This window comes from Oncorhynchus mykiss, chromosome 25, assembly GCF_057628025.1.
Source record: "Oncorhynchus mykiss isolate SJ-2025 chromosome 25, ASM5762802v1, whole genome shotgun sequence".
In the NCBI taxonomy this organism is placed as follows: domain Eukaryota; kingdom Metazoa; phylum Chordata; class Actinopteri; order Salmoniformes; family Salmonidae; genus Oncorhynchus; species Oncorhynchus mykiss.
The window spans coordinates 68,131,468-68,155,571 of record NC_143046.1 but is presented as its reverse complement, the minus strand read 5'-3'; the positions used below and the strand labels follow the sequence as shown (position 1 = coordinate 68,155,571).

General features: G+C 43.5%; 1 protein-coding gene across 1 annotated transcript in view; it reads right to left on the bottom strand.

Moving 5' to 3' along the window:
* LOC110505613 (fibroblast growth factor receptor-like 1) overlaps positions 1-24,104 on the bottom strand; it is a 54,181-nt gene that overhangs the window by 12,585 nt on the left and 17,492 nt on the right. The window contains exons 3-6 of the mRNA XM_021584943.3: positions 11,655-11,927; positions 2,001-2,087; positions 1,591-1,875; positions 477-830 (exon numbers count right to left, since the gene is read on the bottom strand). Coding sequence (XP_021440618.2) covers positions 477-830; positions 1,591-1,875; positions 2,001-2,087; positions 11,655-11,927 — 999 coding nt within the window. The remainder of the gene's footprint in view (positions 1-476; positions 831-1,590; positions 1,876-2,000; positions 2,088-11,654; positions 11,928-24,104) is intronic.

Below are 24,104 nucleotides of genomic sequence, written 5' to 3'. Positions count from 1 at the left end.
ACTCCCCAGACCTTAGAGCTTGTGGTCAATCCTCAAGAGGCGGGTGGACAAACAAAAACCCACAAATTTGGAGAAACTCCAAGCATTGATTATGCAAGAACGGGCTGCCATCAGTCAGGATGTGGCCCAGAAGTTAATTGACAGCATGCCAGGGCGGATTGCGGAGGTCTTGAAAAAGAAGGGTCAACACTGCAAATATTGACTCTTTGCATCAACTTCATGTAATTGTCAATAAAAGCCTTTGACACTTATGAAATGCTTGTAATTATACTTCAGTATTCCATAGTAACATCTGACAAAAATATCTAAAGAAGACTGAAGCAGCAAACTTTGTCGAAAGTTTTATATTTGTGTCATTCTCAAAACTTTTGGCCACGACTGTAAGTGATGGGGAAGGTTTTGAAAGTTGGATTTTTGGGTGGCCAGGTTAAAGGTAATGATGTACTAGATGGCTGGCATCCTGGCTCTGGTCTTACCTGGCAGCACGGTGAGGAAAGCACTGCGGAAACTGTAGCCCATGGTGTTGGCACCCAGACAGATGTACATGCCAGCATCCTCCTCCTTGGCGCGGGTGATGAGCAGCTTGTTGAGGTAGGAGCCATCAGGGCGTGACCACACCTCTCCCGTGGGCAGCACCACAAAGCGATGGTCGCCCACCTCGATGGTGGAATTGTACCGACTCTCCCCGTTGGACTCCACACGCTTGAGCCACTGGATGACCGGTTTGACATCGCTCCTCACTTTGCACTGGAATGAGGTAGTCCCCCCATAGTCCACTGTGGTGTTGACCGGGTGAGTGCCCGTCAAGATGGGTTTGGAGTTGGTCCGCTCTGCAGAGAGACATAATGGACGAACTGTCACAACTATTCCATATTTCAACAAGGCTGACTCTCTGCATGTACCAGCGTAATGGCAGTTATTGGCCTCAGGCTTAGAACTTGTAACAGAGAGAGACGGAGAGAGAGAAATACCACATGTAACACAAGAAGTATGTGTGATTAGTTTCCTCTCTCTCTCTGCTCCTGGTTGTACAGGACACACATCTCAGGGGGAGGAGGGGTTCAGGGGGGTGGGGGGGCTGGCAGACAGCTGGATCCTAATCAGCTCAAGATTGGAGGGGCTTGTGGTTGAGCAGCCACCCTCCTCCTCCCCCACACACCAGAACACAACCCTCATTCTCAGACCTGCCTTCTCAATATGCTTCTCATATACGTACATCATTAGACAAGCACATTCATCCATGGAGTAGGGATATGAGTAAGACTTACTGATCAAACGCAGCCGTCTGACGAAGGTAGATCAGAGAGCAAGGATCTCCAAAAGGTTATGGTTCCTCCTCAAATCCAGACCCGACGTTACTATGATTACGTGGCAATTGTATCAACGTTCACATTGAGTTTCCATCCATGATAGCCAATATATCATTATCACAACGTCCATAGAACTCAGTCTGCAGGACTGTGATACAGTATATAATACAGTATTTTATGGTTCTTTCCCCTTCTTTACCTCATACATTAGCAATGAGATCTTGGACTGACTCGTTAAGTGTATTTATAACTCAGGCCTCTGTGACTGTATGATACTTACGTATGACCTCCACTTTGTAGGTGGCGTTGATCTCCCCGGCTTGGTTGGAGATTCTGCAGGTGTACTTGCCGCTGTTCTCCGGGGTCAGGTTCCTCAGGCTCAGAGTCCACTTCTTCTGGCGCCCCTCGCCAACCTCGCGCTCCGTCAGCGGCCTGTCGTCCTTCAGCCACACAAGGTCTGGCCGAGGGTTACCGCTGGCTGTACACTTCAGCCGCACAGAGCTCCCCACTGGGCGGGCAATCACCCGTTTCCTCATTTTAGCAGGCTGTGTGAAGCGGGGACGCACTTTGGGAAAAGGAGGAAAGAGAGTTTTGGGTTTACTACTTTGCAGAGATGGATAACAGAATCATAAAATAAGACTCAATCTAATGCAAATAACTTCAGTAATGTTGCTTTTTTTATGATCTTACCTAGTTTTCCTGATAGGTGGTCAGGGTCATACTCTGAGTCCACCCCACCAGGGACCCCTGGCCCAGTCTTATCAGCACCAGAGTAATCTATAGGGGAAAAGGAACAGAACATTTAGATTTTAACATTGCAAAGAAAATGTGCAGCATATAATTGAACATGGTATAAAAGTTATGCCCAATACTCACACAGGAAAGGCCTTGGAGGTCTTAACAGAGGGTGATGACAGAGATATGAAGTAAGCCTATTAGGGTTTCACAAGTGTTAAACTAGAAAGACTTCTGCCGCCATTTGGGCTAACATCAACTGGAGTGACCTTCCAGTTCTGATCTCAGAGGGGTGTTTTTCTTAGTTATTGCAACGCGGTTTATATAATTCATTCACATTCAAAGCTGAACACTATCAAATATGTTGTTATTATGGAGTAGACACAAGTTGTTAGTCAGATTCACCTCTCCTCTAACTCAGGACACAATTATGAGGCTTATGAGTATTCCCTTACAAAAAAAGATTGCCATTTTGAAACTGCAGTAAAAGTGCAGTAACTGCAGTCGACTGTGGTATTTTGAACTGAACTGCAAATTTGCTGCAGTAAAAAAAAAACAGTGTTATTTTGGATGCAGTATTTTCAGCATACTGCAGTTATACTGCACACTGACTGCAATCTTTTTTCGCAAGGGATTCAACAAGCAGGGGAAAAATGTTTCAGTTGAATTCAATGCTTTTTGTTTCACACTTTTTACATTTTCATTGACATGGCCCCCAGCCAAACAGGCACAGTAAAACACGCTTGGCTCCATCTGAGTAAATTTAGCATTTATAGGATACACTGAGGGGGTACATGCTAAGGTCACACGCTGTAACATTTGGGAGGAATATGATCAGTTTTCATAAGTGCAGCTCAGAAAGACAGCTGTGGAGTTGATGTCATTGACTGACTGACTTCATGTGGTGGAGCTAAGACACGGCTTAGTGAAAATATTATCAATGAAACATAATAGAACATTTGTAATGTATATCCACTTCGTGAGGTAGACATTGATGAATTTATGGAATGTATCATGTTCCTTGCCAACTACTACCATTCCTCAGAATACCAAACATTATGACCAATTATAGAAGTTCAACCAAAGCAGAGCAGGGTGTCAGATAGATAGATTACACATGCAACTACTGCACTGAATCACTTCATGCTAGTAGAGTCATTCACAAGTTTCAAATATTTTCAAATATACCAGCACTGAGCTTGTCAGTTCTAACGTTGCCTACTTCCTAAAGCTTCACATTCTGAAGTATCCACTATAGAATTCTGATATTGACGTCAAACACATTTCATAAATTAAGTGAATGTGTTACTCAGTACATAGAAAATACTTTCATAAACAAATATAAAATGTATGTTCTATTGTCATATACCATGGGTCCCCTAACCTTTTTGCCCACAACCCCCTTTGGATATTTAACAAAAATGTGCGACCCCACCATGTAAAAAAAGTGATGTAATCAACGACCATTATTTGACAGTCTACTGTAAATCAATCCGACAATACTTTGGACTGTATTTCAATCTGAAGATAGTATGGTTTGAAGTGACTGAAATGCATCAGAAAGGTACTGCGAAGTTGTGAAGACCATCAGGCAATAACATGTTGATATTCTTTTCCCCACAGTCTGATTTAGTGCCTGGTCTACTGAGTCCTGCACGGCTTATGGGCATTGTAGAGGGAAACAGAAGACACATACCACTGGGGGAAAAAATTATGAATCAACGTTGTTTCCAAGTAATTTCAACCCCAAAAATCAATGTGATGACATTGAATCCAATGTGGAAAACTAATTGGATTAGCAAAAAGTAATCAAAGTAAGGGATTTTCATCTTTTTTTCACACAACATTTAACCTAAATCCAATGACATGATGAAATTCTTTGTTGATTTCACTTTGAATTCACGTTAGTTGACAATTCAACCAAATGTAAATCAAAACTAAACGTTGAACTGAAGTCTGTACCCAGTGGGATATGTGTTCCTAAGTGATGGGGTCATAATATTTTGTAGCTTAAACTGTTCAAAAGATAGAGCAACATTTGTAGGAAGAAACAGACACAGCTCTGTTTATTTTAACCACATCTAGCGGCTATCGGAGGATACTGATGTTACTTCTATGAACCAAGCACAAGTTTTTTATTTTATTTTAGAGTTTCTCTCACGACCTAATTTTCAAATCAGGCAACCCCTAGTTTGGGAAACACTGCCATACACCTTGTACAGAGCCTGAACCCAGTGTAGCCTCCAGTAAAATGTGTCCAAATCCAGTTTGGCGCACACTCTGCGTTTGAATGGGGCAGGTAAAGGGACCAGATGGGGCTTCTAACCCCCCACTCCAGGCACCCTCCGACTTTCCCCAAACCCCCCAAAGCTGTCTATGGTTCTCTGGGCACAAAACTTCCATTGTCTGTCACCTCCAGCACCAGGCCCAGTCATGATGTCATGATTATTACAAACAAAAAAGTTACATGGCCATTTTAAACTGGAATAAGAACCATAAAGTCCCCTGATGTCCAGTATTGAAGGGCTTAAACTGGCCAACTATAATAACCCATTCCCTTTAAAAAACACCCTCTTTTGGAATATATATTTCTCTGCTGCTCAGTTGGGCTCTCCACATTCCTCCCGGTTCCTGAACTTCCCAATCCAAACAGAACACGGTCCCACGCTGCCCGGATTTTCTTTTCACATTTTTTTTGTTCCTGAATCTCTTTCCTCTCTATTTTCTTGAGGTCCTTAGGAACAATGGTACCCTTTATGAGTCTGGGCCTAAACTACTATCCTAGGCTGCTATTGTCTTTACACAATGTTGGCTCACTGGACCTGCAGACTGGGGGAAGGCAGGACATCTCAGTGCTGCTACATAGTTGTTATTGTTGGAATACTGAAAAATACAATTATCAGTAAAAGGAGAGGACTTCCTCCCTGTCAACCCTTTTTGCGTCCTCTCTCTCTCCTTGAGAGGGGCCCTATCCTCCCTCATCAAAGAGTAACTAAGAACAGCAATCCACTCGGATTCTGCAGGACACAACTTTCAAGCGATAAAACATGTAGACTACTTTGTATTCCAATTGTATTACCAGAATGGAATATAGCTTCTAAATGAACACAGCACATTTGTACATTTAGAGATGGAAGGGAAAGGCAAACACCCACGCACCCACGTACCCAGACACATTCAGTTACAGACATAATGTTGGGAAGACAGGCAAAGTAAACGGCTAACAACAACCAAAGAATCCATTGAAACTATCTCTCTAGCCTACTGTACCACGGGGTCTGGTGCCCTCCCTTCTTTCTCTCCTCTTCATTCACAAATCCAGACAAAGGTAATAGGTCACTCTCACTCCCTGGCCTTGAGCTTCAACTGAATCTCAGGAAAATGCCCCATCATTCTGTGGGTCACAATGAGTTTCAGATCTGAGTCATATGCATGGTTTCTGGGTAGCGTCATATTAAAAGGGATTTCACTATGAAGGGTATTACTTGGCAAACTACATTTCGTCAGCCAGTGATTGTCAAGCAAATAACTGTCGGTCTCACGGTAATTGACAGTGATAAACACATTTAGCATCTACTGGCTTCCACACATAGCCTACAAGCTACTGATACTGACCTTTGGAAGATCTACATTTTAAAAAGTCTAATAAATCCATGTAATATAGCCTACACCTTCACAACAAATCCATTATTTATTTTATACAGGTCTAAAGAAGCATGATATGAAGAAAATGTATCCTATTTCAGAAGAACAGAATAGCATACTCTGAGTTGTCCTTATGTTAGGTCCTGATCTGGCTATGATAGATAAATGGCTGTGGGCTACACTAGTTCATTTAGCAGACAAGACTTTCTTCGAATTCCGTTGCATGATTTTATATTATGTAGAATACAATTTAACAAATATTTTCTCCAAACGATTTGAGGGAGTGCGCACATACATCATCAAACAACCACCATATGTTATCAGCCACACATAATGCAGTGTATCTGGACAGTCAACAAAGTCTGTACTATCACTTCCACTACAGCACTTCTACTATCACTACCACTGTACTATAGAGATTTAAAGTATCCATGTAGAAATGAAGGCTACCATGATCCTCTCTCTGTTTACATGGTCTGTGCTGTGTCAACACCGTGTTACAATATAAACTTTACACCATGCTAATTGTAAAAAACGGATCAGTGTAGATTGTGTATCTGTCTGTCTGTCTGTCAGTGTGGCAGTCATGTCCCTATCTATTCCAGTCCACCAGCAGGAGGGGTGAGGGTGGGGGGGGGGGGGTAGGAGGGTCGGGTGGGAGTCAGTTGTCAGGAGACCACCCCAAACAGAGCACAAACAGCCAGCTGGGGCGATTGAGGAGGCGCCATGTTGCACTGGCTGACCAGATTCTTGGGATAGCTCAGGGGAGGACAGGCTGCCCACTGGCCGATTTGGAGAAGGATTGCTTCTACAGCCGTGGCTGGATGGGGAAACACCCTTATATCACCAGGACCACCCCCTTTTCTTTCTCTCACTCTTTTCTCTCTTTCTTCCTTCCACATCTTTCATTTCTTTCTTATACCCCTATCCCTTTGTTTCTCCCCTACTCGCCCTCTCCTTCTCCTCCCTGCCCTTCTCTCTTTATGTCCTGATTAAAAAGTGTGTTGTTCACTACGGCCCTTGAGCTTCAAAGCCAGCCAGGATATTGAACAGCACTCTTTCTGAGCTCCAGTAAAAATAATCCACTCAAATGATGGATGCTGTTTGCAGAGCTACCCTGGAAGCTAGCCATTATTACACCTCCCATTTACAACACTTCAAATAAATCATCTCTCTGAGAAGTCTACCAGCCTTCCCCACCAGGCATTGAACTATATACAAAACACTATTAAAATGCCTAATAACTAGGTACATCAAGAGGTACAATCATTTCACCATTGATTGGAAACGTTCCGCTCACAATAATTATGGACCATTCTACTGTTTTTAGGCTGTCAGTTCTCCCAATGTATGACTTCCGTCCTGTAAATGTTTTAAAATGAGGCTCCCCTAATCTCCGTAGCCAAATAAGCCTCTGACTGCACTGCACGCCTGATAGGACTATAATAAAAACAAACAAACTGGTGATGTGTGCCAGTCCCTGGCTGGAATGATGGATTAGAGAACGGCAAGGAGAGAGAGAGAGAGGAGAGCGAGGGAGAGGTCTCTGTGGTCTTACAAAACAGATATGTGGAATGACTGCTGAGAGACTAGTGTTGGGTTGTCACGCATTCACCACAAACAGTGGGAAAGAAAAACAGAACCAACTCCATCAGGCTTAAGAGCGAGGCCAAACAGCTTGTGATGGAGATCAGAGAGAGTGAAAATAATGGTGTTCAGTTTAATAAAATACACATGAGAAAACAGTATCCCTCAAGAAAAAAAAATGCCTTTGAACTTTTAAAGGTAAGAGACATCTCTGTCCTGTGTGGGAGTAGATAGTAATACAAGCAGGCATGTTGAACTTATCTTATAAACCTCCCCCTGTTTCAGCACTACTGAAAGCCTAAATACTTTTCATTTCATCAAACTGCAGATGCCAAGCTAGATAAATCAGTTTTGAGTTAAAAACACTACTACAGTGTGTAAAGCAGCAGGGTTGGAGAGTAATCTGATTACAAAAAACATAAACTGTAATCAGTTACAATACCAGCAAAACATATTGTAATCAGGTTACAGATACTTTTTAAAAACTAGATGATTACTTCTTGGATTACTTTTAAATTCAGAAAAGATGTCTGCAAAAAAATACCCTATGACACCTTTCTGTTTTCTCAATGACATTTAATTCAACATTGAAAATAAGTGTGTTTGTTCTATCTGAGCGAGTCTGACCACAAATCAGAAACAACTATGATAACACACCAAATGTGTTTGATGGATCCTTCTTGTTTTCTTCTAATGCCTCTTAAGGGGAAAGTAATCCAAAAGTAACGTTAAGTAATCAGATTACATTACTGAGTTTGGGTAATTACTGATTACAATTTTGGATAAGTAGGCTAACTAGTAACTGTAATGGATTACATTTAGAAAGTATCCTACCCAACCCTGGTAAGACGAGAGGGAGAGATGCTATCTATCATTTGGATACATTGACTTGATTTATACAAATGGTGCTGTACTCTGCAATCATATGGATTGTTCTGAACTTAGCATGATCCACTGTCAATCATGTGGGCAACCTGAAACTTTGCACATTCGATAAATGTCTGCCAAAAGTAGTGCTCTTATTTTCCATGTACAGTAAATAATGGAAGTACAGTACAGTCATAGACAACCATGAAATACAGCTCTAGTGTGAATTTTGACATTCCTCCTCTTGGTGTCTGTCTATAAATCTATTTTTATTGTCCAGGAACAGTCAACAGATAAAACATTTTTTGGGGGGAAGGGGTACTTTTACCCCTTTTTCTCCATAATTTTGTGATATCCAATTGGTAGTTACAGTCTTAGCTCATTGCTGCAACTCTCCAACGGATTCGGGAGAAGCGAAGGTTGAGAGCCATGCGTCCTCCGAAACACGATCCTGCCAAGCCACACTGCTTCTTGGCACACTGGAAGCCAGCCGCATCAATGTGTCGGAGGAAACACCGTCCAGCTGGCGACCGAAGTCAGCTTGCAGGCGCCCAGGCCCGCCACAAGGAGTTGCTAGATCGCAATGGAACAAGGTAATCCCGGCCGGCCAAACCTTCCCCTAACCTGGATGACGCTGGGCCAATTGTGAGCCGCCTCATGGGTCTCCCGATCATGGCTGGCTGTGACACAGCCTAGGATCGAACCCAGGTCTGTAGTAATGCCTTAGACCGCTGCGCCACTCGGGAGACAATCAACAGATCTACCCTCACTCTGACTTCTCAGTCAACTTCATCTTTAACGTGAGCCAAAATAACTTTGTTAGAATAACACTTCCCCAGATCCGCATCTCGACCCTATGATACTACCCAACGGGCACCATTCTCTTTACTTTCTGTTGTCCTGGTCTGATCTATGTGATTAGGGTTCTACTCCAAAATAAGGCCAGTTTGAAACCTTAGTCGCTGTTCTAGCCAGCTACCACCCGGTACTACCCTATAGAGTAATTGAACACTGGTCACTTTAATAATGTTTACATACTGTTTTACGCATTCTAGAGATGGCTCATCCTACAGTATATAACTACTGCTATACACACCTTTTCTAGTCATATACTGTCCATACTGTCTTTACACACCATTATATGTATATATATTTATATTCCGTTCTCTGACATTGCTCGTTCTGATATTTCTTAATTTCTGAATTTTTCGGGATTATTGTGTTTTTTCTTAGTTCTTTTGCTTGGTATTATTTTTATTGATTTTTTATTTATTTATTCGTTATTTTACCAGGTAAGTTGACTGAGAACACGTTCTCATTTGCAGCAACGACCTAGGGAATAGTTACAGGGGACAGGAGGGGATGAATGAGCCAATTGTAAACTGGGGAATATTAGGTGACCGTGATGGTTTGAGGACCAGAATTGGGAATTTAGCCAGGACACCGGGGTTAACACCCCTACTCTTACGATAAGTGCCATGGGATCTTTAATGACCTCAGAGTGTCAGGATACCCGTTTAACGTCCCATCCGAAAGATGGCACCCTACACAGGACAGTGTCCCCAATCATTGCCCTGGGGTATTGGGAATTATTACACTGTTGGAGCTAGAAACACAAGCATTTCAAAGCACCAGCGATAACATCTGAAATTCTGTGTATGCGACTAATACAATTTGATTTGATCACAAGACCAGGAAGCAGCTCCTCCAGTCGGCCCCTGCCATCCACCCCCCTCCCCTGCAGGAGGCTCTGGACCTAATTAGGCATCTTAAACTAAACAGTGCTATCACACTCCAGTCCTCTCATTCATCACGCTCTACTCTAGCATAGAGTAAACTGTACTGTACAGTTGCTTGACTTGACTGAGAGTTACAAGTATGTCTCTTGCACATGAGACCATCATGTCCTCTTATAAGCTTTAAGAGGCTTAATAGGTTAATGTTAATGCTTTGACAAACTACAGCTTAGCCTGGGGAGAGGGAAGAAGTTAAGATCCGCTTGAGTCACAGAGGATGATGTAGTATGAAACAATATCCTATTCTCTCTGTTGACTTTGGGCTTAAGTGCTGAATGATATAACAGATATAGGAGAGGAGGGTATCAACTACAATCCCCCTTCCTAAATCCCCTTATTTCAAATCTGGCTATGATAGATAAATGTCTGTGTGCTACACTAGTTCATTTAGCAGACAAGACTTTCTTCGAATTCCGTGGCATTATTTTATATTATGAAGAATACAATTTAACAGATATTTTCTCCCAATGATTTGAGGGAGTGCGCACATGTGGCCATTCTGTGTTGAGAGGTTAACAAAGAAATAGGTATTCCTATATGCTTAATTTAGAGTTGTTATTAATGTAACTTTATTTGTTATACAAACGTTAGGCTATATGTTTAGATTTTTAATACTGCTTTGTTTTTTTGCGCAGGCTTTACACACTACATCAGTCACTCATTCACAGTTTGACAAGCACTTGATAATCTCTAGAATTTCATGGCGGCATTCCCTTGTGACCGTAATGCACCCTAAAAAAAATCCATGCCTTTTGCGACCAGTGGCCATTGTGCCCTTCTCCCTGAGTGCTGCGTACTTCATCACGTGATCGGGTCTTTCTCACAGGCTACAAGTGAAGACAGACACATCGGAGACGCAACTGTGCGAGTCCTTATCCAATTCCGATGTGCATATTGAAGATATTGGAAGAACTGTCCAAATTTACTTTTCGTCAGCCAACAAGATGAGTAGGCCTAACGAACAGCAAAAGCCCTAGCCTATGTCAATCTACTATCCCCCATAGTACAAAAGTTGACCTATTTTATTCTGTGTGAGAGATAAATATTGCAAACATAGTCTGGGACAGTTGTGGGATGCGATAGATCTCAAATTAAAACAATCACTAGCATAAAAAAAACGTATTTAAGGCCTACCGGGTGGCGCAGTGGTTAAGGGCGCTGGGTTCGCGCCCAGGCTCTGTCGTAACCGGCCGCGACCGGGAGGTCTGTGGGGCGACGCACAATTGGCCTAGCGTCGCCCGGGTTAGGGAGGGGTTGGCCGGTAGGGATAACCTTGTCTCATCGTGCACCAGCAACTCCTGTGGTGGGCCGGGCGCAGTGCGCGCTAACCAAGGTTGCCAGGTGCACAGTGTTTCCTCCGACACATTGGTGATTTTATGCCAGCCAGGCAGGCTCTACTCCTGTTATAAATATAAGTAATGTGCTTAATATTAGGAAAGTTGAGAAATAAATATAGTAGGCCTAGCCTATAGAAAGCTGATCCTCCTCTTTTTAGTAGAGACCATCACTCTGTTGTCTCACACAATTCCATAGCCTATTGAAATGTTCCGCAACATGAGCTCATGGGCTCTCATTAAGTGTTTGATTAGATTTTCCACAACATTTGCATTAATGTAAGAGTGATTAGAGGGACAGTAGAGTGCTGAGTACCAGGCAGTTAGCAAGTTTGGTAGGCTACTAATGACCAGCAGCAGCAAGACACCTTTCTACTTACCAATGGCAATGAGGGTATAGTTGATGCTGACGCTGCCAAAGCCGTTGGTGGCTTTGCAGATGTATGTTCCAGCATCCTCAACCTCCACTTCCTTGATCTTCAGGCCCAGGCGGAGGATGCGGAAGCGGGTCCAGCCGCTGTGGATGTTGTGGCCGTCTTTGGTCCACATGATGAGGGGTGGCGGGTCTCCTACAACAGGGCATGGCAGCTTGATGGAACTCCCCAGGTGCACTGACTGTCTATGGGCCACCCTCTCAGCCACCAGTGGAGGTCCTGGAGCAGCACACAAACAATCGATGAGTTTAACTTTTGGCCAAAATTTTATTTAAACATTTAATACAAAGACTAGATTGATATACAGTACTTTACATGAAGGTCGGTCAATACGGAAAATTTCAAGAACTTTGAAAGTTTCTCAAGTGCAGTCAGAAAAACCATCAAGCGCTATGATGAAACTGGCTCCCCTGAGGACCGCCACAGGAAAGGAAGACCCAGAGTTTCCTCTGCTGTAGAGGGCAAGTTCATTAGAGTTAACTGCACCTCAGATTGCAGCCAAAATAAATGCTTAACAGAGTTCAAGAAACAGACACATCTCAACATCAACTGTTCAGAGGAGACTGCGTGAATCAGGCCTTCATGGTCAAATTGCTGCCAAGAAACCACTACTGGAGGACACCAATAAGAAGAAGAGACTTGCTTGGTTCATGAAACACAAGCAATGGACATTAGACTGGTGGAAATCTTGGTCTGATGAGCCCAAATTTGTGATTTTTGGTTCCAACTGCCGTATCTTTGTGAGAGGCAGAGTAGGTGAACGGATGATCTACGCATGTGTGGTTCCCCCAGTAAAGCATGGAGGAGGAGGTGTGATGGTGTAGTCGTGCTTTGCTGGTGACACAGTCAGTAATTTATTTAGAATTCAAGGCACATTTAACCAGCATGGCTACCACAGCATTCTGCAGCGATACGCCATCCCATCTGGTTTGCACTTAGTGGGACTATCATTTGTTTTTCAACAGGACAATGACACAAAACACACCTCCTGGCTGTGTAAGGGCTATTTGACCAAGGAGACTGATGGAGTGCTGCATCAGAGGACCTGGCCTCCACAATCACTCGACTTCAACCCAATTGAGATGGCTTGGGATGAGTTGGACTGAAGAGTGAAAGAAAAGCAGCCAACAAGTGCTCAGCATATGTGGGAACTCATTCAAAACTGTTGGAAAAGCATTCCAGGCTGGTTGAGATAATGACAACAGTGTGCCAAGCTGTCATCAAGGCAAAGGGTGGCTACTTTGAAGAATCTAAAATGTAAAATGTATTTTGATTTGTTTAACACTTTTTTGGTTACTCCATGATTCTATATAAAAAAAGAAAAACCCGTGAACGAGTAGGTTCGTCCAAACTTTTGACTGGTACTGTACATCCATAAACAACATATTACACTCACTCATATTTCATTTGAAATGAATTGAAAACAATTTATATCTGAATTGGGCTGAATTGAATGAAGCAACATCACTTGGATGCTTTTAGGGAAGATGTGGGGGCTCATTCATTACCTCCTTCCTTCATCTGTTTACCCTGAGATGAAACCAGATTGTAATAATTGGACTAGCCTTGTCATCCATTATAGACAGAGAGAGTTGAAGGCTCTGCCTGTGTGTAGCATGTGGGAGATCAAAGCGCAGTGGAGAGGGCAGGGCCACTGTAGGGAGGACAGTAGCCCCTCGTCCTGCTCCTAATTGGCTCAGGTTGGCCTCCTCAGATCTTGTGAAGTGGAGTGGGCTCAGATGCTCTGTGATAGTAATGTTACTTAGGAGGCCTGCACAACTCACTGAGACAGCGCTTAAAGCAGCGGTAGTGCTGAACCTGAACCAGACAACAACTTAACAGAGAGAAACTGAGCATAGAAAGACAGAACAGAAACAGAAAAACAGTAGAGGAAAAGGGTGGTGAATGCAACATAACTTAACAAAATAGTTACTGATCTTAAAAACATAAGTCCAGTCCACCTGGCCGTTTATCTTTCAATACAAATGGTCAGTCTGGTAGCAGTAAAAACTTTGAGAAGGCTAAATAAACAAGACCTCTCTCAACACACACACACACACACACACACACACACACACACACACACACACACACACACACACACACACACACACACACACACACACACATATTCCAACGGTGCATTTCACACATATGGTAAACAAGCAGTTCATTACAGAGATGGGGGTGTATAGGGAAGGTGGCTGCAGATAACTCCACCTGGGCCTTTATTGGTCACGTTGATAACAGATGTGGCTCAACTCAAAAGCAGGTAAAATATCTGGAACCCTGGGCTGTGGGCTCCTCTCTATGTTTCTTCCTAGGTTTTGGCCTTTCTAGGGTTTTTTTCCTAGCCACCGTGCTTCTACACCTGCATTGCTTGCTGTTTGGGGTTTTAGGCTGGGTTTCTGTACAGCACTTTGATATATCAGCTGATGTAAGAAGGGCTATATAAATGTTTTGTTGCTCTTTTGCACCCCAGTATCTCTACTTGCAAATCATCATCTGCACATCTATCACTCCAGTGTTAATGCTAAATTGTATTTATAGCCTTACCGCCTTAATCTTACTACAGTTGCACACACTGTATATATATTTTTCCCATGTGTAACTCTGTGTTGTTCTTTTTGTCGCACTGCTTTGCTTTATCTTGGCTAGATCGTAGTGGTAAATGAGAACTTGATCTCAACTGGCCTATCTGGATAAATAAAGGTGAAATAAAATAAATAAATAAAATCAATACCTAACACACAGGCATTCTCCCAGATACACACACAAGGAGTGCACAGGCTCTGCCATCCTCTCTGATCTTCCTGTTCTGAAGCATGCACAGGAAATTGTAAGTGCCACTGTTTAGGTCTGCAAGGAGGACGTGAGGGGACTTGTCAGCCGGCCCATATCTCACTCCTCTGCTAACAGAAGAGCAGAACAGAGGGGCTCAGTGTTCAGTCCTCCTCAGCAGACTATCTACTCACAACCACAGAGATAGAGGTCACAACACATGGTGGAAATACCCACTGCCCTGCCTGAGTCCCACAGCTTCACTAACTCATAGAGCTAATGGGTGTTAATCTAATGCAATCAACTGCTTCTCAATGTGCAATTAGAACAGAGAAGCTATATTCTACCACAGATTAAATATAACAACCAACTCATTTCTGAGGTCTGTATCAAACTGTCAAAATGCACTACTTCAACATTAACAGAACAAAGTCTTAAGGGTCAAGTTTTTCTAACCCCACATTCTCTTTCTTCTATATCATGTGTTAAAATACAAATTATCTTTTGAGAAATTGTATTTTCAAAAGGGGCATTGTATGCAAGAGGAAGCACAAAGCAAAGTATTTCTTTAGTGTTGTTAGAGACTTGAGAGCACTCCAGAACACTTCTTTGCAACAAAAAACCAAGCTCTTCAGTTTTTGGCTTGGCCGCCACGCCAAGTGCGTGGAATGTGCAACAAATGATTTCCTCCCTCCGTCTCTCCTCTTAAAAAGCCCTTTGATGTGCTTTGAAAAAAACAACATGAAGAGGTGCTGAAAGTCAAGGCCACCGTCTGAATAACATAATGAGTATTTGTGCTGTATGCCTGACCAACATCCTCTCCTCAACAGGAATACTCCTCCTCCGTCTCAAGGAGAGGTTCTCTTAACCTTGTAACTGAGATGAAGCCTCAGATAACATGCTTAGAGAGGCCCTCATTATGAAGTTAATCCTCAAAAGGTCCATTGCAGTGATATCAGTTTGTGACTCTCTTACACACTTAGATTCACAGTTTGTTCTTTTACATGTTCTATGACACATAATTTACTTACTTGGATCTACCCTGAGGACGTCCTTATATGTCAGTGGAGGAACTCTGCTACTAAACATTGGGATGACAAATCCCTGTAAACGGAAAGCGATACACATGACCGCATGCATGGGCTTTCCAGTTTTGCTGCAATGGTGAAGGGCCTTACTTTAGTAGAGCTCTGTGTGTGAATGGAATCTTTCATAACGCAGGAAGAGAAGGAGGTCTGGCGACATAGAATTAGCTCCGTTTTTCTTTGCTCAATTTGGTGATGGATTATTTTAAGAGAAAGGGGTACATTCAACAGGAGGCATTCATTCTTGTGATTCAGGCTAAATATAGCTCTGGTTTCATAAACTGTTTTGAGGGGTTAAGAAACTGTTGATTCAACATGAGGACACATCTAGAGAGAGAAAAAGGAATACGAAAATAAAAAAGAAAGAGAGAGGAACACACACAAGCAGACTATACTAGGCTGACAGTCTTAGGTGATGTTCAGATGTGCTGGCAGCTCTTCCCTCCTTTCTGTTTTCTTCAAAACACCTGTGGATTTCTATAAGAGTGCTTTGGTCTTTCTAGTCAACGCAAACAGGTCAATAAAGGATTGGCTGTTCTGCTGACAGGCATTAGAATAGAGAACAGATGGGTCTCATGAAACCACAGTGAGACATACTGGGTGATGCAATACAGTAAACCCAACTGATTTAGGTCTTTGTACTAGAGGTCGACCGATTAATCGGAATGGCCGATTAATTAGGGCCGATTTCAAGTTTTCATAACAATCGGAAATTGTTATTTTTGGACACCGATTTGGCCGATTTAATTTTTAAAATTGTATTATTATTATTTTTTAAACCTTTATTTATCCTTTATTTAACTAGGCTAGTCAGTTAAGAACACATTGTTATTTTCAATGACGGCCTAGGAACAGTGGGTTAACTGCCTTGTTCAGGGGCAGAACGACAGATTTTTACCTTGTCAGCTCGGGGATTCAATCTTGCAACCTTACAGTTAACTAGTCCAACGCTCTAACCACCACGAGGAGACTGCCTGTTACACGAATGCAGTAAGAAGCCAAGGTAAGTTGCTAGCTAGCATTAAACGTATCTTATAAAAAACAATCAATCATAATCACTAGTTAACTACACAGGGTTGATGATATTACTAGTTTACCTAGCGTGTCCTTTGTTGCATGTAATCGATGCGGTGCATATTCGCAAAAAAGGACTGTCTTGCTCCAATGTGTACCTAACCATAAACATCAATGCCTTTCTTAAAATCAATACACAGAAGTATATATTTTTAAACCTGCATATTTAGCGAAAATAAATGCAGGTTAGCAGGCAATATTAACCAAGTGAATTTGTGTCACTTCTCTTGCGTTCATTGCGCGCAGAGTCAGTGTATATGCAACAGTTTGGGCCACCTAATTTGCCAGAATTTTATGTAATTATGACATAACATTGAAGGTTGTGCAATGTAACAAGAATATTTAGACTTAGGGATGCCATCCGTTAGATAAAATACCGAACGGTTCCGTATTTCACTGAAAGAATAAACGTCTTGTTTTCGAGATGATAGTTTCTGGACTCGACCATATTAATGACCAAAGGCTCGTATTTCTGTGTGTTATTATGTTACAATTAAGTCTATGATTTGATAGAGCAGTCTGACTGAGTGATGGTAGGGACCAGCGGGCTCGTAAGCATTCATTCAAACAGCACTTTCGTGCGTTTTGCCAGCAGCTCATCACTGTGCTTCAAGCATTGAGCTGTTTATGACTTCAAGCCTATCAACTCCCGAGATTAGGCTGGTGTAATCGATGTGAAATGGCTAGCTAGTTAGCAGGGTGTGCGCTAATAGCGTTTCAAACGTCACTCGCTCTGAGGCTTGGAGTGGTTGTTCCCCTTGCTCTGCAAGGGCCGCGGCTTTTATGGAGCGACTGGTAATGCTGCTTCGAGGGTGGCTGTTGTTGATGTATTCCTGGTTTGAGCTGAGGTAGGGGCGATGAGAGGGACGGAAGCTATACTGTTACACTGGCAATACTAAAGTGCCTATAAGAACATCCAATAGTCAAAGGTATATGAAATACAAATCGTATAGAGAGAAATTGTCCTATAATTCCTATAATATCTACAACCTAAAACGTTTTACCTGGGAATATTGAAGACTCCTGTTAAAAAAGGAACCCCCAGCTTTCATATGTTCTCATGTTCTGAGCAAGGAACTTAGACGTTTTTTTACATGGCACGCTTTGTTACATGGCACATATTACACTTTTACTTTCTTCTCCAACACTTTGTTTTTGCATTATTTAAACCAAATTGAACATGTTTCATTTTATTTGAGGCTAAATTGATTTAATTGATGTATTATATTAAGTTAAAATAAGTGTTCATTCAGTATTGGTGTAATTGTCATTACAAATACTTAAAACATTTTTCTTTAATCGGCCGATTAATCGGTATCGGCTTTTTTTGGTCCTCCAATAATCGGTATCGGTATCAGCGTTGAAAAATGATAATCGGTCGATCTCTACTTTGTACTACACTAACTCACCCACTCAAAAGTATTTCCTCTCCATTTATCGGTTTATTTGATCCCCATTAGCTTTTTCAGAAGCAGTAGCTACTCTTCCTGGGGTCTACAAAAACTCAAGTAACAAAACACTGATTCACTGAGAGACAAGGAGAGTCACACAAATGTAAACTATAACAATATACAAACAATAGAACAAAACAATTGTGTGTGTGTGTGTGTTTTTGTCCCCTCGTTCCATGAGATGTTGTTTAATCTGTTTTTTAAAGGTCCTTTTGCTGTTTGCTTGAGTAAGAGAGATCCCAGATGGCATGTCGTGTGGGGTATGTATGGGTGTCTGAGCAGAATGTTATTTGATTATGCATAAACAAAACCATTTTCTCTTAAACACCATGAGCCACTGACAGAGATTCAACATTGATGAGATTCAATATTTTGACTCTAGCAAGACATTGTTCAGAAACACTGATCCAAAATCAGCTTTACTCTCACCAATCCTAACGTTAACCATTTGAAAGTATTAAACCACTCTTGTTGCAACGGTCGTGTGTAGAGACGGACCAAGGCGCAGCGGACGTTGAGTTCCACATATTTATTATAAAGTGAAACTTAGCAAAACAAAACAATAAATCAAATCAACTCAACTCACAATGAACCGTGACTACGTGGTGCACATGCACAAAACACAAAATAATATCCCACAAATGCAGGTGGGGAAACAACCTACCTAAATATGATCCCCAATCAGAGGCAACGATAAACAGCTGCCTCTAATTGGGAACCATATTAGCACCCACATAGAAATATCTATACTAGATCACCCCCTAGTCACGCCCTGTTCTGGATCAGTGAGTGAGAGGCATTTCTCCTCCTCACTACTGCTTGTCTGTTTCCTTAGTGAAGCATACCAGTCTCCAGACAGGGGCAGGCATCAGTCTTCACTAACTGCCCAGCGGCATCAGTGTTCAGTGGAAGCTGTGGTTCAAGGGAAATATCATCTTACTATAAATCTCTTAAAACCTCAGGGAAACTTTTATATTACAAAAAAACAGTGGGATAGCATGTTACACACATTTAATCTATCCAAGCCAGCCAAATCAGGAGGAAGAAAAAGGAAGGTGGATATGGAAATAAATAAATAAATGAAAACAAGAAACCGAACCCAGGACCAGCGGCTTTACTTGAGACTTTAGAGGTTGAGTGTTGGGAAAAGGTGAGGTAGTCATCATGGCATGGGGAGTGTGTGAAAGGCCAGAGCTTCTGTCCTGAGACCACTGCTGCGCCAGGCTGGGCTATACATTTCACAAGCACAGATAAAGATCATTCAGAGAAAGGGACACCCTGGCGACTCAAGAATAGATGCCAGGTGACAGAGAGAAAGAGAGGCGGGGGGGGGGGGGGGGGGGGGGGTGATAGGGTGAAAGGGGAGGGCAGAGAGAGAGAAGGAGAGACAGAGACAGAGGGAGGGTTTTCTGACAGCAGTGGGTAAAGAATGCTGTCTTTTCTTATCAACCCCAGACACCCTGCCCACCAACTTCACTTCGTCTGGTAATCAATACCTTTTATTTGACCCTTTCACCTCTCCAATCAATAGATAAGAGAAGGGTAAGACAACACCTGGTGGTGGGGGGGGGGGGGGGGGGGGCAATAAGGCTTTCTTCGGCACCATCTGATGTGGGCTGAATAGCCACAGGTACAGTGGTGGGAATACCAGGAGAGTAAGAGCTATTAGGTGGCATGAGACTATGCAAAGAGAGGGAGAGGGAGAGAGAGAATGCTCCTGCCAATCTATGTTATCAATGTTAATGAATTGAAATACAACTGCTGCCACTTCAAAGCTGAGAGGAAGCTTGGTCTGACAATTATAAAGTTCAGCCTCCGCTTCCCCTCCTATGGCCCCATGCAGAATAACAGGCTCCTGCAGGCTCCATCAAACAAACAGGAAAAAAGGCAGAAATGAGTCCAGCGTCATAAAGCTTCTGGAAACATCTCCATCACACAGCATACTTCTAACAGGCCCTACTGTGGAGCCTTTGAACTCTGAGCTGCTACATTTCACTAGGCTTGAAGGCCTTCTACCAGCCGCAGCTGCTGCTGAGGGGAGAAGTGTGTGTATGTATGCCAGGGTCCATGCTGCAATCACCACAGGACCACTGGACCACTGGACCAAGGACATTATCACATATCCGCTATACTCTGCCATCCTGTCTGAGTGACTGTAGCTGTGCATGAGAACCATGTATCAATAACAATTACTGGTGCTATATAGCTTTTAACAGGTTAATTTGAAAAAGCATGCATTGAATGCCGGAACAAATGGAAATGTTAACCCCTTTGGACATAGCCATATATATGTTGTGCTGAATATCAATACTATAACAGAGAGCACATTTGTTTATGAAGCATTGCTTTACTGCTCATCTGAGTATGTGCAAAGGCCTGGTGTGTCACGGAGAGCACAGTGAGTGCCATTCACTACGCCACGCAGCTTTATCTCACTCCATTAGCCCACAGCATGGTGCACACACAGGAGCAGAGAGTGTGCTTAGGGGTACTTATCAGAGGAGAGGGAAGGAGGGAGAGAGAGAGGGAGGGAGTGGGAGAAGGGCAAGAGAGAGGTTAGGAAGAGATTGGAGGGCAGTGAGAGAGAGGATCACAGAGGGGGAGTTAAAGATGGAGAGAGAAAATGGAAGAGAAGTTAGAAAGAGAGGAGTAGGGTGAGGGTTAAAGTAAGAGAGAGGTTGATTTAGAGAGCCGAGGCTAAGATGGCAGTGAGGCGTCCTTGAACACACAGCTCGTAGGGACGCGTAGAGGAGAGTTGGAGGGAGTGAAGGGGATTAGGAGGGTCCAGGCGGCAGTAACCAGGAATGTCAACAATCTCACACCCTGCTCCCTGCACCCTGGTCTGGTCTGGGCTCAGCCTCTGGCACATGACACATTAAAACAGAAAAACTATTTTCTCTCTCTCTGTGCGTGTGGATGGGGGGACAGTAGAGGGCATATGTGCACCTGTTTATTGCTATGCTTGTCAGATGATTGGAGAGGAGCGAAACATGTCGAATTATTGTGGCCTCCCCCACACCAATACAGACACATAGATAGAGTTATTCATCTGTACGTCAATCTGTCTACCTGACCAACCACAGTGGGTTAAAGATTAAACCCCTTTGGGCCTCCCGAGTGGTGCAGCGGTCCTCAGTGCTTGAGGAGTCAATACAGGGAGACTCATGAGGCGGTGCACAATTGGCCCAGCTTTTACGGGTTAGGGGAGGGTTTGGTCGGCCGGGATTACCTTGTCCCATTGCTCTCTAGCGACTCCCGTGGCGGGCCAGGCGCATGCACCCTGACACAGTTGCCAGTTGGACGGTGTTTCCTCCGACACATTGGTGCGGCTGGCTTCCGGGTTAAGCGAGCAGTGTGTCAAGAACCAGTGCGGCTTGGCAGGGTCGTGTTTCGGAGGACGCATGACACTCGACCTTCGCCTCTCCCAAGTCCGTACGGGAGTTGCAGTGATGGGACAAGACTGTAACTACCAATTGGATATCAAAAAAGTGGCAAAAAGCAACAACAAAAAAAACAATAAAATAAACTCCTAATTAGGTTTGAACTAATACTCCTTCCTCCTCAGAAATCAGTCTGACAACCCTGGCAGGTTGTTTTTCTGCCTGCTCTCTTCCCTTCTCTAGCTGCAGGGTTTGTATTCTTTGGTGCTTCATGGGCCCTGACAGTCAATATAGAGGTTGTCTCTGTCTGTGTACTCTGCCACTCCCCTGCATTCCAACATGGGTCTCAAGCATGGCCAACACTATTTAATCTGCAGTCAACTGATTGGGTCTGTTGGTTAGGTCATAGTCTTCCTCCTTTATCAACAAGTCAACAGTTCCTGAAAGCCATATGGAGATAGAGATCTGTACAACTGGTCCTTCCCTAACTACTAGAACACCAAAAGTTCTAACCATTAGACCATTAGGCCTTTCTAAGCACTAGGCTAGTCTAAGCACTAGGCCTGTCTAAGCACTAGGCCTGTCTAACCACTAGGGCTGTCTAACAATTAGGGCTGTCTGACAACTAGGCCTGTCTAACCATTAGGGCTGTCTAACTGCTAAGCCTGTTTAACCACTAGGCCTGTTTAACCATTAGGCCTGTCTAACCACTAGGCCTGTCTAGTAAACAAGGCTGATTTCATCAGCAGCACCAGCAGTGTGTGTCTGTATCTGAGGTCAGAGGGGGCCCATAGAAGATCTGTGTGTGGTGACCCATACTGTACCCTGGCCCTGTGTGTGTGCCCCTCCATTAGCTGCACCCAGCAGGAACCCTACACCCCTGTTACTGTACGTTCTGAGGATCACCGTCTCCTCCACATGACACAATGAAGCGTTTTACACCAGCGCCTTTGTCAGCCAGGCCTTTACACAGAGAGAGCCAATGACAGAATGGGATGTAACAGCAATGTCTGGGTAGAAAGGGACAATTCAGACAGGGATGGGAGTAAATGGGGAGGGGGGCAGAGGAGAGGGTAGGAGAGGAAGAAAGGGGGGAGACACAGACGAGACAGAGGGAGAGAGTAAAGACGAGAGAAACAGATAGGCAGACGGGATGGGGGAGTTCGAAAAGCTCCTACTGACAGCCATGGGGCCTCTTGACAATCCAGGAATATTGTCTGAAATCAATCTGTCATCGTGGAGCTGTTGTGCCTGTCATTTCCCGGAGGTACCCGCCCTTCCACAGTGACAATTTGTTCACCGCTTTACCGGTTCATCTTACAGGTCTTCCCTACAAAGGTCACTACACTATCCATCTCTGTCTGCCAGTCTGTCTCTATCTCTCTTTATTTGATCTGTCTCTGTTTCCTTCATTCACCAACCTCACACATGGAGTCACACAGTCCCTTTACCAAAGCACCTGCAGAAATACATTTGCAAAGTGAACGTGATGCACAAAAAAATTATTACGTAACTTAGACGGACACGGAAATCACACACAATCAGCAAATTCAGCTAATGGCCAATTTGCAATTCATGTACTGACAGTTCATGGGTATTGACCTCATTTTGTCAGTAGAGGATGCCTGGTTATTCTATAAAAGTGCATTCCTCACCATCTTAAATAAGCATGACCCATTCAAAAAATGTAGAACTAAGAACAGATATAGCCCTTGGTTCACTCCAGACTTTCCTTGACCAGCACAAAAAACATCCTGAGGCGTACTGCATTAGCATCGAACAGCCCCCGCGATATGAAACTTTTCAGGGAAGTTAGGAGCCAATATACACAGGCAGTTAGGAAAGCAAAGGCTAGCTTTTCAAACAGAAATTTGCATCCTGTAGCACAAACGGCAAAAAGTTCTGGGACACTGTAAAGTCCATGGAGAATAAGAGCACCTCCTCCCAGCTGCCCACTGCACTGAGGCTAGGAAACACTGTCACCATCGATAAATCTACGATAATCGAGAATTTCATGCTTTCCACCTGGCTACCCCTACCCCAGTCAACAGCTCTGCACCCCCCACAGCAACTTGCCCAAGCCTCCCCATTTCTCCTTCACCCAAATCCAGATAGCTGATGTTCTGAAAGAGCTGGAAAATCAGCTGGGCTAGACAATCTGGACCCTCTCTTTCTAAAATGATCTACCGCAATTGTTGCAACCCCTAGTACTAGCCTGTTCAACCTCTCTTTCGTATCGTCTGAGGTCCCAAAAGATTGGAAAGTTGCCGCGGTCATCCCCCTCTTCAAAGGGGGTGACATTCTTGACCCAAACTGTTTCAGAACTATATCTATCCTACCCTGCCTTTCTAAAGTCTTCGAAAGCCAAGTCAACAAACAGATCACCGACCATTTTGAATCCCACCGTACCTTCTCCACTATGCAATCTGGTTTCAGAGCTGGTCATGGGTGCACCTCAGCCACGCTCAAGGTCCTAAACGATATCATAACCGTCTTCGGTAAAAGACAATACTGTGCAGCCGTATTCATCAACCTGGCCAAGGCTTTCGACTCTGTCAATCACCGCATTCTTATCGGCAGACTCAACAGCCTTGATTTCTCAAATGACAGCCTCGCCTGGCTCAC